This window comes from Nannospalax galili, unplaced genomic scaffold (assembly GCF_000622305.1).
Source record: "Nannospalax galili isolate Female #2095 unplaced genomic scaffold, S.galili_v1.0 scaffold475, whole genome shotgun sequence".
NCBI classification, from domain to species: domain Eukaryota; kingdom Metazoa; phylum Chordata; class Mammalia; order Rodentia; family Spalacidae; genus Nannospalax; species Nannospalax galili.
Genome location: NW_008339435.1, coordinates 5,681,661 through 5,696,390, shown reverse-complemented (window position 1 = coordinate 5,696,390; position 14,730 = coordinate 5,681,661). Strand labels below are relative to the sequence as shown.

General features: G+C 47.0%; 1 protein-coding gene across 2 annotated transcripts in view; it reads right to left on the bottom strand.

The window, feature by feature from the left end:
• Window positions 1-9,887: 9,887 nt before the first annotated feature.
• The window catches only part of Atp1a1 (ATPase Na+/K+ transporting subunit alpha 1), a 28,929-nt gene continuing 24,086 nt past the window's right edge, over window positions 9,888-14,730 (bottom strand). For both annotated transcript variants that reach the window (XM_008834025.3, XM_008834026.3), the window contains exons 19-23: window positions 13,682-13,827; window positions 13,424-13,554; window positions 12,879-12,980; window positions 10,642-10,733; window positions 9,888-10,238 (exon numbers count right to left, since the gene is read on the bottom strand). In XM_008834025.3, coding sequence (XP_008832247.1) covers window positions 10,210-10,238; window positions 10,642-10,733; window positions 12,879-12,980; window positions 13,424-13,554; window positions 13,682-13,827 — 500 coding nt within the window. In that variant the 3' untranslated portion in view covers window positions 9,888-10,209. The remainder of the gene's footprint in view (window positions 10,239-10,641; window positions 10,734-12,878; window positions 12,981-13,423; window positions 13,555-13,681; window positions 13,828-14,730) is intronic.

Below are 14,730 nucleotides of genomic sequence, written 5' to 3'. Positions count from 1 at the left end.
TTCGTGTGGATCAGTCTTATCAAATTGATTGGCTTGAGAGGTGGGTAGGAGATTAGTAGAGTATACTTAGGGTGTGTCTGTGAGGGTGTTACTAGAGAGGATTAACTAGGTGTGTGTGGGGTGGTGGGGGGCTTAGGGGAGAGAGAGCTGTCCTGAATGTGGGCAGCACCATTCCGTAGGCTGGGGCCCTGAAGGAATAAAATAAGGAGAAGGATGAGTCCCCAGCATGCTAGCATGTTCCTCTCTCCACTCTGGCTATGATGAGTTGAACAGTCCCTTTCTACCACGCTTCCACCCTTCCCCTGCCTCACCACAGGCTCAGAAGCAATGAATCAGCTTTCCGTGGACCAAAACCTCTGAAACTGTGAGCCAGAATCATCATTCCTCCTTTTACATTGCTTCTCTTTTAGGTATTTGTCATAGCTACAAATAATAGCAATAAAAACTAACAGAGGTAGCTAATGTCATCCAGCAGGTAGGGACCAGGGATGCTGATTAACACGACACAAGCATGACAGAAGAATCCCCAACAAAGAACTCTCCTACCCAAAACGTAATAAGGCAGGGCTGAGAAACCCTGCCTTAAAGCTGTTCTTAACCCGAGAGATACTTCTGACGGTTCATTCACTCCTAGCGCTCGACCCTCAGTTGCTTTCTGGGAAAGCCTGCTTCTGCCTGGTCTATGGCATTTGACAACTTCCCATGATGTAACTCTTCCAGCCTTTGCCAATTTCGTGTTACCAAAGTGAAGTCAACTGGCTTGCAAAATTCCTAAAACGAAAAAAAACAAATGAGCTGGTACAAGCTAGCTCCTGCACACCACTGCTTAGTCCCCACCTCTAATCTTCCATATCATCTCTTGGGCCACACAAGAGCTTTAGCTACTGAGTCAATGGCTTAATGAAACCAAAGTTGATTCTTCGAACATACATGAGTGTTCCTGCTCTGGTGGCCCTTTCACATGGCCCTCCTTCAAGCAGCAGTTTAGGACTCAGGCCCCTTCTGTTTTCTGGTGTGCCTTTCTCTAGGGCAGTGGTTCTCAGATTTTTACTATGCTTTGAATCAAAACTTAAACACAGTCCTGGAGAGTCTCCTCCCTCCTCCCTCCCTCCTTTGACAGGATCTTATCTAAGTACCACAGGCTGTGCCTGGAACTCCCTAGGTAGCCCAAGATAGCCTTGAAATTGCAATCATTCTGTCTCAGAATGAGAATGCGCATTTTCTAGCAAGCTCCCAAGTGGTGCCAATATCGCTGGACTGCGTACAATTTTGAGAACAATTACCCTTAGACCGTGGTTCCTAACCTTAGCTGCACATCTGATGGAGTCACCTGGGGAGTTTTAACAGGTTCTGATGCCTGAGTTTCACTTCCAGAGTTTGTGGATTCCAGGTCCAGCTTGAGCAAAACAATGTTAAAGTTCCCTTGTGATTTTGGTGCGCAGTTAGACTCGGGCTAAAGAGCCTTACTGTTTCCTCTACCAGCCAGCTGGTGAGTTTTGGTTTATTTATGAAGTGTTTGGTTATAAAGGCTCATGTGTTGTAGACATGGTTCATAGCTGTTAGATCCAGCCATTGAAAGGTGATGGGATCTTGAGGACTCTGCCTTGACCAGTGAATTAATCTACTGAGGGTTTCATAATATGATGACATTATGGAGAGGTATTGGAAACTTCCAGAGGTGGGGCCTAGTTGGAGGTACAGGTCAGTGAGTGTGTGTTCTTGGGGGCTGAAGCTTGTCTTGTTCGTGTGGATCAGTCTTATCAAATTGATTGGCTTGAGAGGTGGGTAGGAGATTAGTAGAGTATACTTAGGGTGTGTCTGTGAGGGTGTTACTAGAGAGGATTAACTAGGTGTGTGTGGGGTGGTGGGGGGCTTAGGGGAGAGAGAGCTGTCCTGAATGTGGGCAGCACCATTCCGTAGGCTGGGGCCCTGAAGGAATAAAATAAGGAGAAGGATGAGTCCCCAGCATGCTAGCATGTTCCTCTCTCCACTCTGGCTATGATGAGTTGAACAGTCCCTTTCTACCACATCCTTCCACCCTTCCCCTGCCTCACCACAGGCTCAGAAGCAATGAATCAGCTTTCCGTGGACCAAAACCTCTGAAACTGTGAGCCAGAATCATCATTCCTCCTTTTACATTGCTTCTCTTTTTGGTATATGTCATAGCTACAAATAATAGCAATAAAAACTAACAGAGGTAGTTAATGTCATCCAGCAGGTAGGGACCAGGGACGCTGATTAACACGACACAAGCACGACAGAAGAATCCCCAACAAAGAACCCTCCTACCCAAAACGTAACAAGGCAGGGCTGAGAAACCCTGCCTTAAAGCTGTTCTTAACCTGAGAGATACTTCTGATGGTTCATTCACTCCTAGCGCTCGACCCTCAGTTGCTTTCTGGGAAAGCCTGCTTCTGCCTGGTCTATGGCATTTGACAACTTCCCATGATGTAGCTATTCCAGCCTTTGCCAATTTCGTGTTACCAAAGTGAAGTCAACTGGCTTGCAAAATTCCTAAAACGAAAAAAAACAAATGAGCTGGTACAAGCTAGCTCCTGCACACCACTGCTTAGTCCCCACCTCTAATCTTCCATATCATCTCTTGGACCACACAAGAGCTTTAGCTACTGAGTCAATGGCTTAATGCAACCAAAGTTGATTCTTAGAACATACATGAGTGTTCCTGCTCTGGTGGCCCTTTCACATGGCCCTCCTTCAAGCAGCAGTTTAGGACTCAGGCCCCTTCTGTTTTCTGGTGTGCCTTTCTCTAGGGCAGTGGTTCTCAGATTTTTACTATGCTTTGAATCAAAACTTAAACACAGTCCTGGAGAGTCTCCTCCCTCCTCCCTCCCTCCTTTGACAGGATCTTATCTAAGTACCACAGGCTGTGTCTGGAACTCCCTAGGTAGCCCAAGATAGCCTTGAAATTGCAATCATTCTGTCTCAGAATGAGAATGCGCATTTTCTAGCAAGCTCCCAAGTGGTGCCAATATCGCTGGACTGCGTACAATTTTGAGAACCATTACCCTTAGACCGTGGTTCCTAACCTTAGCTGCACATCTGATGGGGTCACCTGGGGAGTTTTAACAGGTTCTGATGCCTGAGTTTCACTTCCAGAGTTTGTGGATTCCAGGTCCAGCTTGAGCAAAACAATGTTAAAGTTCCCTTGTGATTTTGGTGCGCAGTTAGACTCGGGCTAAAGAGCCTTACTGTTTCCTCTACCAGCCAGCTGGTGAGTTTTGGTTTATTTATGAAGTGTTTGGTTATAAAGGCTCATGTGTTGTAGACATGGTTCATAGCTGTTAGATCCAGCCATTGAAAGGTGATGGGATCTTGAGGACTCTGCCTTGACCAGTGAATTAATCTACTGAGGGTTTCATAATATGATGACATTATGGAGAGGTATTGGAAACTTCCAGAGGTGGGGCCTAGTTGGAGGTACAGGTCAGTGAGTGTGTGTTCTTGGGGGCTGAAGCTTGTCTTGGGCCCCCTCCTCAATCTGCTTCCAGTCAGTTGTGAAGTAAGCAGATCTGGTCTGTTAAGACCCCACCATGATGTTCACCTTTGCCTCAGACTTACAGCATAGAGTCAGCCAACAATGAATGGAAACTTCTGAAACCATGAGCCAAAATAAGTCTTTCCTCCTTGTCAGATATTCTGCCACAGCAACATGAAAAGATAACTACCAAGATACGGAAAGAGAATAGTTTTATGTGGATGGGCTTGTGGGCCTAGCCTGGAAATTCAGTGAGTGTGTGTTCTTGGGGGCTGAAGCTTGTCTTGGGCCCCCTCCTCAATCTGCTTCCAGTCAGTTGTGAAGTAAGCAGATTTGGTCTGTTAAGACCCCACCATGATGTTCACCTTTGCCTCAGGCTTACAGCATAGAGTCAGCCAACGATGAATGGAAACTTCTGAAACCATGAGCCAAAATAAGTCTTTCCTCCTTGTCAGATATTCTGCCACAGCAACATGAAAAGATAACTACGAAGATATGGAAAGAGAATAGTTTTATGTGGATGGGCTTGTGGGCCTAGCCTGGAAACGATACCTGTAATGGGCCAACTCACATTCCATTGTCTAAAATAGTCCTGGGACTGAACCTCTATGAGAGCGGCTAGGCAATGTGATGCAGTTAGGTGCTGCAGAAATGGGATGTGGCTTACTGAACAACTAGTGAGTTGCTCTCATTACTGCTCTTTGGGGAACAATAAAACAAGGCAGATACCCAGGTAGATGCACCTACAAGTGCACTGTTAGCATGTGGGAGATTTCAGCTTTAGGGTGAGAATGTTAGAGTAAAAACCATCAGTGGCAGTATGAGGTGCTTTTATGTCCATCCACCTAGAGGGAGGATGTGTCAAGACCAAATCTTAGAAACCTGTGCTCAAACATTTCCTCAACCACTCTGTAGGTTACTAGACTCCGTGGACCTCAATTTCTCCTCACTGCAAAGAGGGGATACTGTCTACATGGATCTTTTTCCTAGTACTGAATGAAATAAATCACCAAAGACAGCGTCGTAGGCAGTAGTGCCTGTTCAGTGAATGTTGGTTTTCCTCTTGGTACCGTGGTGTGGAATGGGAGCAGGTGACCTGAAGGATGCATCTGCACATAGGGTGAAGAGCTGGCTTGGAACAAGTCTGTTTTGGTGGAGAGGACACAGAGATGACTACCACTATAGTGAAGGGAGAGAGAACGTTTCCGGAGTCATAGCTGGCATTTGTGTCCCTCAGGTCTGTCACTTCAGGAAAAAATTTAAAACTTGCAGCTGAGCCAGGCATGGCGGTGTATGACGCCTTTAGTCCCAGCACTTGGGAGGCAGAGGCAGGCAGATCTCTGTGAGTTCAAGGCCAGCCTGGTGTGCAGTGAGTTCCAGGTCAGCTGGGGCTATAGGGAAACCCTGTTTCAAAAACACCAAAAACAAACAAACAAAAAACAACAAACAAAACAAACAAACAAACTTGCAATGGGTTTGAAATGGAGGAATTATTCATATTACAAAAGGATTCTTTGCATTATTCAAACACTCCTACTTTCCTACATACAAGTTAACTATATGGAGTCAGAGCCTTAAATGCAGAAAAGGACAGGGAAAGGAAGGGGAGGGCAGAGGGCTCAGTCTGCGCCACCATCATCACCACCACCAACAGCAAAAACAAGTCAAATCTGAAAACTCTCTGACTGCTAGAGAACAGTTATCATCACAGAACCCCATTCTTGGCGGCCTGCAAAGACATGGAACCTGCCATCTTCACTGCGAAGCGCGTCCCAGGCAGCCAGTTTGAGAGGCACTGTCCCTGAGCCTGACGGGAGAGGCAGACTGCCTGAAATTAGATCTCACGCTTCCCAGTTACACAAGTTGCAGCCTGATCACCTAGTAGCTCCTGGGGGCAAATTCATTTGAGTAACAACCTGTGCTTAATTTCCAAGAAACTTCCTGTGATCTTATTTTAACACCAGCTCTAATCTTCCCTGTTCTGTTTTTCATAAAAACACTGTATTTCCCTGGTGGGTGGCCCCAGTACTGGCTCTCCACCACACAGTCCACACTTCCCTAGCATGCAGATGCGCTAGGTACAAAACATTAGGATCCCAGATGTCGAACTCAACTATCCAGGTTGAAGGTGGGCTTGCTCACCTCTGCCACTTGTCAGCTGTATAACTTCAGGCAAATCACTTGCTTTTCCAAGCCTTGGTAATTTTGTTTTTGTTTTTTTTGTTTTTTTTTTTAAGTGGTTATTTAGAACATTGCCTGGCCCATGATCATTGCTATATACAAGTATTGCGCTCCATTACATGGAAACACCAAACTTTCCCCCTCTTCCAGGTTTATCTTTAGAGAAATGGGACCACAGTCCACACTTCCCTAGCATGCAGATGCGCTAGGTACAAAACATTAGGATCCCAGATGTCGAACTCAACTATCCAGGTTGAAGGTGGGCTTGCTCACCTCTGCCACTTGTCAGCTGTATAACTTCAGGCAAATCACTTGCTTTTCCAAGCCTTGGTAATTTTGTTTTTGTTTTTGTTTTTTTTTTTTAAGTGGTTATTTAGAACATTGCCTGGCCCACGATCATTGCTATATACAAGTATTGCACTCCATTACATGGAAACACCAAACTTTCCCCCTCTTCCAGTTTATCTTTAGAGAAATGGGGGTGGGGGGACTCATCTTTTACCTTTTATGTGTATGAGCATTTTGTCTACATGTATATAAGTGGACCGTATGTGTAGTGTCCACAAAGGCCAGGGTGTTAGAACTGGAGTTAAGGATAGTTGTTAGCCTCCATGTGGGTGTTGGGAACTGAACCTGGGTCTTCTGCAAGGGCAACTTGTGCTGTTATTGCTGAGCTATCTCCCCGGCCTCCCACTTAACTTTTATAAAGGACCAGGCACTTGCCAAGCCCTTTCTGCCATGTATTTAATCTTAACAATAGCCTTGTTAGGAAGGTACATTGGTTATTCTACTTTATGGGCAAAGAGGCTTGATGACTCAGTGACTTACCCAGCTGGAAAACTGAGGAGCCAGCTTCCCATACCTGCCTAAAGATGCCTCCCTGCCAGGTGCATGGGTGGTAGTGGGGTGGGGGTGGTGTGTGGGGCGGTGGGAGGTGACCTAGCATTTAAAACTTTTTACTTCCTGTGTGTGTGGTGGTGGCGGTAGTGGGACTCAAGTCCAATGTGAGGGTCTGCAGCATGAACCTCAGCATACTCACAGAGTAGTTTGGGGGAGAAGTACAACACCCATCCCTGCTTTGCCTTCTCTTTTAAGCCACATGACACTACAGACAAGGCCCTTTGTTTCTGTTCCCTTTTGAGTAGGGAGAGTTGGCCACTGTGAGGGACTTTCTTAGTGAGGCACTGAGCTGAGCCCTAGGTAAAAGCAGGACAGGCAGGTTCCCTAAAATCAGGGAGCTCAAAGGTAGGGAACGTATGTGTGTGTGTCTGTTCGTGACTACACAACTAATTGATATGTATAATTAAAATGGCATATAGAATACTAGTCAGCTATCTGGTAGGCCATCCCAAGCTCACTGGGGGGAGGGCTTCTTGTAAAATCCCATAATCCCCAGGACAACCATGATGCTCTGGAACCCGGGCAAGACCAGGGCCCTGTGTCCCCATGGTGTCTCTGTATCTCTTGGCAGATCTTTTCTTAAGATCATCTTAAGATAACTTTATGTGGTCCTTGATTCTCTATAGCCAGTTCCAGGCAACCACTCGTTCTCAGACGCTCAGATTTCAAACTTCAGTCTTGAGAGAAAAGGAGAGACCCTAGCTCATAGGCTGGTGGCAAATTTAGGCACAGATTAGGTACTGCTAGGTCTTCAGTTTGAGAAATAAAGACTCCCAATGAGCATCCAATTTAAAATCATGGCTACTCAGGAAACAGTCAAATATCAACAACTATACCTGTATCTGGACTACTGGAAGACACAAAGCCTGTGTTCTCAGCCGCCTTGCTAGAATCCAGAGTCTGGTGATGGTCACAGCATGGTATCTATGGCTTCTAGACTTTTGGTTTGGGCAACAGGATGATGATGGGTACTGTCGCTACCCAGAAGTTCATTTTTGCAGAATTTCGAACAGGTTTGCCATTTGGGGTGAAGATTCAATCTGTTGTACAGTTCCTAAACATAAGATGCCCAGGAATTTATGGAGAGATCAGATCAAAGATGGAAATTATCCCAACAGGAATATGGCACCAGGACAAAGAGTGTAAAGTCATTTGTGAGCGGGTGGAGAAGAGCTAGAGTGGTCAGCGATGACTGTAGGGGAGTCACCTCAGAAGGGGTTTGATGGTGTAGGTATTGCAGAGGCCAAAGAAGAATTAAGAAGTGTCTATGGATGAATAAGCAGTTCTATGGTGACCTCAGCCAGACAATTTCAGTGGAGTCATGTTATGGGGAGATGGAGGAGCAGAGCATTGACTGGGAGGTCAGTAAGCCAAGGGAGGGAAGAAGTTCCACTCTTTGTGGAAGCTTGTCTGTGAATAGTGGGCAATGGCTACAGAAAGGGATGGAGCAGAGGGAGGATGTATAGGGGAGAAGACTCAATTTATTATTACTATTGTTGTTGTTCATGTTTGAGACAGGGTCTCCCTGTGGTTACAGCTGGCCTGGAACTTGCCATGTAGACCAAGCTAGCCTCAAACTCAGAGATCCACCTGCTTCTGTCTCTCAAGTGCTGGGATTAAAGGTGTGCGGTACCAGGCCTGGTTGTGATTCATATTTAAATGTTGAGGGGATCAGTATAATAAGGGGTATGTGGTCCAAAGCCTTGGGAAACACTCAAAAGGGTAGTTAAGACAGGTTCAGATACACATGGGGAATAGATGGTTAGCTGGTCACTGAGGTCATTCTTAGAAGCTGTTTCTGTGTGTTTTAGAGGGATTTCCATCATCTCCCACAGGGCTGAGTTTGAGTGGGAAGAGAAGAGCTGAGGGCCTAGCACTCAATTTAGAATGCTGGAAGTTCCAGCCAGCTGGAGGCTTGGTTTTGGTACCAGTTTTCCCCTAAGCAGAACATTACTTGCCTGCTTTTTCTAAATCAAATATTTGGCTTCATCATTTTTATTCAAAGGCAAGTGACCATTAAATAAAAAAGGGCACAAATGTCCTTGGGAAAAGCAGGAAGTTTAGAACCCCCTCTCCTTCCTTCCTTCTAGGGTGTTTTCCAGACTTGGGCTGCTTAGTGGAGGAGAGGCCCTGCCTGGCAGCAATGTGTCGCTTTAGATCCTCAGGTTTCAGGCTGACTCAAATCCTTAAGTCAGGAAACTCATGACTTTCCTCACCATGCCGTGTAATCACTGTTCAACTCCCCAGGGACAACAGAAGATGGATATACAGCATGCTGGGGTGGGGACAAACAGCCTGTGGCAGTCTAAGCACATAGGGCAACCTCAATCCTAGCAGTTACCACCCCAGAGGAGTCCCCAGCCCTCTAATCCCAAGGTTTTCTGCTGGCTTCATCCCAGTTTCCACATGCTGGTTTGAAGGAAAGCTCTTGTTAAAGATGACTTGATTGCAAGTGTCAATCATCAAGTCAAGTGCTCAAGACAAGAGATGGACTAAGAGGTCAGAGAGTCTTACCTCTCTCTCAAGTTTGGTGCTGGCAACAGCAGGTATATGGCACCTGCTCCCCCACACAACTCAGAGCAGCACATAAACATGAATCAAGCTTCTCAGAGAAAAACAAGGATCATGTGGCAGGTCGACGTTTGGTGCCACAGGTGAGTACTGTTTCTTGACCATAGTGATGGCAGTCATTCATGGGGCTGCCTTGTCGGAATGGAAGCCCTCTAAAGTAACAATGCTCTGCCACATAACCTGAAGCCCAGAGAACCCTTCATCTTTCCCTCAGGGCTTTCTGGCTCTGTCAAGATATAATGGTGCTGGTGGTGCTGACTCAGGGAGGACTCTAAGGAGGGAAGCACCTGAGCACACATGCCCCCCAGCCCTGCACATGGGCTTCCACTTCTAGACAAGCCAGGTCTGAGGTACTTGAAGCTGTGCTGAGTTTTAGAGAGCAAGCAGGAAGGTGTGAGGGACTGAGACAAGCTTCAGGTAACCAGGGTTTAGAAATCTCTCAAGTGAAGTGTTCCCCACTGAGAAGCCAGATGGACTTACAGCCGCAACAACCCAGCAGTGCCCAGGAAAACAGGCCCCGGAAGCTCATCTACAGGAACAGGGACAGTTTCCCCTTGGCCAGAACCGAAACTGTCAGTCACTTGGGAGCTTATTAAGCACCTGCTGATAGGCTCATCAGGGCTGGGCTGCCTTCCTAACAAGCCCCAGGGGGTGCTGCTGAGCTGCTGGCCTGGGGAGGCTCACGCAGCTCATCATGTACTACCACTGTACCCAAGAAGCCACGCAGACCTGAGACAGATTCCATTATAATAGCCATCTTTATTTGTAAAAATCCAGATATAAAACGTAGTCTTTCAGTCTTTCCAGGTTTTCCTTTTTTACAAAAACAAAAAGGTACATAGAAACCTTCCCCACTGTCGCTCCCATACGGGGTGTTTTTTCAGGCAGCCCTCCCCCCGCCCCCCATTACAGCTACATGCTTCATTCCAGGATGTCTGGCTCCCCACATGCTCCGGTGCTTTCCTACCAGGATAGAGTTCCAAGACTTGAAGTACACAAAGAGGGGGAGGGGACTGGGCGCAGTGTGTGGCACGATGCTCCACGGCATGCAGGGTAGGGGACTAGTAGTAGGTTTCCTTCTCCACCCAGCCTGTGGGCAGAGGGGAGAGAGAGGGAGGGAGAGAAAGAGAGAAATAGTATTTAACCAGACATGGAGAAGGAAAAAACAGGGTGGAGGTTCCCTCAGGATAAACGGCAGTGAGGGTGCTATATAACCCAAGCCTAACCGAGACCTCGGCTGTGACTATTTAACTCTTTCCAGGAATACTGTGTTAACTGGAAAGATGGTTTAGGTCTACGACAAGCTTCTCCTGACCCTGTATTTGGTCTGTGCTTTATTAAAGTCTTAAAAACTACAATCTATTCTCAAATCTTAATTGAATGCTACTTGTATAGAATTCTCTGTGGGGAAGACATGTCTGTAAACTGACCCCCAAGGAAGCTCAGACCTATCAAAGAGAACCTACCAAAAGCCGACTAATATGCTGACTTACCGCCAGGGCGTCGCCTGATAATGAGCTTCCGGACTTCATCATACACGAAGATGAGGAGGGAGTAGGGAAAGGCACAGAACCACCAGGTAGGTCTGGAAATACAATCAGGACCAAGTCAGACACACATGAATAGATTCAAAGGGAGATGAGAAAACACACATCTCCATAGTGATGAGGGAACAATCAGCTGAATACAGTCACCGTTAACTACTGAGTCACTCACAGAACAAACAGAAACCCTTAGAAGCAGACTGCTCCATCGCCAGGCCTGGAGCCAGAGAAGCTGGCCTGCCCCTCCTGAAGGAAGCCTATCTGCCTTTAGCTTGACTTTCCTAAGAACTGGGTTTAAAGAGTGAGCTGAGTACATCTCCTACTGACAACCTGGGAGAGATTGAACATTTTCTTTCTTCCTTTTCTTCAGTGTTTAAAAAGTTTCCAAATGCACTTGTTTCCCGCCTTGGCATTTGAAGACAAAGAACTGCAGTGTGGGTCAAGCCAGTTTACTAATTCCCTGTAGTTGAGCTCTGGCAGTGGAATCTGGGAGGACCAGCTGTGTGCTGTGAGTCCCAGATCTGGGGAATAAAAGAAGTGGAGCCCTGACAGATGACAAAGGCCTTCAGGGGCCTGGAGCAGCTGCCACCTGGTCCCCAGCAGAGAGACAGGCTCCAGGCGGCTCCTGCAGGCACCATCCTTCCCTGACTACGGGCTCCTGGGTAAACACAGAGGAAGGATGGCCTTGGCAGCTCTGCAGTCCCCCCACCCATGTGCCCTATACAGCAGTGGAGAGGTGACCTCATTTGACTTAGCCACCAGACAACCAAACCACCTTCCAAATCGGGTAGAACATATCAGGAACAAGTTTTGTAGCAGTCACAAAAGATCCAAGGGCTCAGCCTGAGATTCTACCTTCTCTCAGGTGACTTTGCAGCCTAGCTGTTTAGAAACCTGTGGCCTCTTCTAACCTCCTCCTGCTCAACAAGGCCCAGGCCAACATAATTCAACTCAGACATGTCTTGCACACGAGCTCTGCAGAGTACTGGGGAACCAAATGCAAAAAGGCACCGACTGAGCCCCATGCTTTAAAGATTGCCATCTAGAGAACAGAATGGAATGCCAATGGAGAGGTGACACAGCCTAGGCCAGGAGGGCAAGACCACAAGGAGACAAGCTCCAAGGACGTCAGCTCCAAAGGATTATTGGGATGACGGTGTGGGCAGGAACATCACATCAAAGCACATAGGTAGAGGAGAGAGGAATACTGAATTCACCTAGCAGGGGCCTTTGACAGGCTAGGACAACAATGAGACACGCTCTGGATACCAGCCCCACTTTGCACCACAGACAATGCCTGCACACACTTGAGTCCAAGGGTTTCAATTCAAGGATGAGATCAGTGGAGGCAAGTACTGGCAATAAAGCCAGTTGGGCAATAATTCAGATGAGTCTAAGCAAGGACAGGGGCAGGGACAATTCAAGAGACCAATGTTCTAAGTCTAAAGCCTTCTCAAAAGACCTTGTGTTATAAGGGCCCTCTGCTCTGCAGCTTAACATGTTTAATCAAGTTGGAGCTGTTCAGCCTCACTCAGTTACTAACCACCAGCAAACATTACTTGAAAGTTCCTGGCTTTATAGCGAACCCTGTGTGAAAATTCAAGTTTAATAGAAGTACAGTCATTCACTGTGTTTAAGGCTACTGGGGGGGGGGGGGGGGGGGGGGAGAGGGGGGGGGAGGTGTTGGGGGGAGGGAGGGGAGAAAGGAAGGGAGAAGTGATTTGCTTTCTGTGCTCAGCTCTACCCATGAGGTAAAAGGAACCATGACTTTCCTTCTCCATCCTTCTTCAGAGCCTCAGAAAGGTGAGGTGACATGTGACTCAGACAAGCAACTCAGAACTTGGGCCTGAGTCCCCAGTATCCAGGATATCACTGATGGCCTCTTAGGACAGCTGGACTGGTCCTCAGGCAGAGGACCTGAGGGTTCAACACAGCACTATTGAGCAATTTCAAGAAACTAGAGCCTGCATCACCTTGGGCCAAATCCTAGGCCCTGGGCCACACAACACAGGTCTCAATTTGTGAGTCTGATTTACTGGTAGGTCTGGCTTTCCCACCTTCCAGTCCAGGGAAATTCTTATACACACCACTCAGAAGCCACAGGAACAGGCCCTTACACATGGCATGAGGGGAAAAGTCACAACAATTAAGTCCACACCTTCTGGAATGTAAACGGCTCAACTTACTTGAGGGGATACATCCTCAGAGCGGCACCCATTCCAGGGCAGTAGGAGAGGAAAGCAGCAAGGGCTGTCTCTTCAAAGAGGCCAAATATTAAGATCTTGTTCCTAAAATTCAAGAGAGACAAAAGCTTAAAAGATGCCAACACAGATTTATCTTCTAAAGCTGTGGGCTCAATGGCAGATCTACACCTCCAAGCAAAAGCTATCAGTAGAGGGGAGAACTGAAAATTCCACCACACTCTCTGAAGTGGGCGTGCCCAACCTTTTGACATTGCAATACCTTGTCATCTGCCAAGGTCATGCTTGGGGAGAATTGCAAGAAGAAAAAAAAAAAAAAAAAAACGAAAACAAAAAACTAAGGTTTTAAGAAAAGTTTAAAGATTTTGAGTTGGGCTCTGTTCACAGATACCTCAGCTGCACGTAGACTGCAGGGCATAAGGTGGACATGTGTGCCAGGTAGAGTTCAGAAACTTGGCCATAGGTGTCAGATGCTGGCTTATTGTGAAGGTTTAAACAACAGCAGACCCTGTACTGTGCCCTTCACTTACTTCATCCCCTGCTGGAAGACAGAATTCCTCCGGGTCTTGCAGATGACCAAGTCGGCCCACTGTACCACCACAATACTGACGAAGAATGCAGTGTGGCAGGTGAACTCCACAATCTTCCTTTGCTCGTAAGTCTGAAAGGTGACATCATCTGTCTGAATCCTGGCTCCTCTCCCCGTGCAGGGCTGGCATAAGTTTGACCACAGTCCTTGGGGCTTGGGGAGCTCTGACTTCCTGATCCCAGGAGCCACTGTCACTTACCCACTGCTGCCCATAGCTGTCTTCCACATCATTGATCCAGCGGTCATCCCAGGTCTCTCGGATGCCCAACAGGTGAAAGGGGAGGAAACCGTTCTCCGCCAGAATCACGAAGTAAGTGAAGAAGCCTCCCAGGGCCTGTATCATACCTAGGTTGGAAAAGCTACCTTAGTGCTAGATTTGATACCAGGCCATCCACACATCCTTCATCTGATCACTCCAGGAGCACGAGAGAGCACATAGGTGAGGGATGGTCCTGGATCATTGGCTGAAGGCACAGAAGATAGATCCAGTCATATTGCTTTTTGAGTTGTTCTTAAAATACTCACTTTCAATCAGGTGCTTTTATTGGGGTACAAATCTTATGGGAAATCAACTTCCCTACTTTTTAATCTAAAAAATCCCAATTTCTTTCCTCCTTTTCAAGATTTCCACACACTATAATTTTGCCACCAAGATACCTTATAACCCACCTTTCCCCTGTCATGTAATTCAATCAGGATCCCCCAAGTTGCCCAGGACAGGGACTCAATCCTGTGAATTCAAGGCCTCATCATCTTTCTCTCAAAACTAGGTCTTTCAGGAAGATGGAAGGTATTCTTCGCCAATCACTGTTGCCAGAAGCTGTCTAATAGAAGTTGGTCATAATTTCTGTAAGGCACTAATCTGTGCTATCCCACCCAAGTGTTCATAGACCTGGCTGCTATCTAGATCAAGCAGTTTTCGTGAAGGAGAAAGGCAAGGCACTTAAAAATAAGGGCATTTGGAATTCCTACCACCCAGACCTTTCGTCACTCTGCTTGTCACTCTGCTAGAGCACACATCAGCAGGAGATGGGTATGGGAAGAATCAACATCTGGTGAGGACCCACTGTCACACTGTTGGGTTTCTTCAGTATCTAAGTCTCTGTTCAAATGTGTGACAGAGAAGTGTGACTCCTCACCCACAGGGAACACCACCTGAGTTAAGAGCAGCTGCTAGGCATTGTGCCTGGTGTGCCACAGGGCTCAGTGAGGAAGGCTGCCCTTACTTTGTAGGTAAAGAAATGGTTT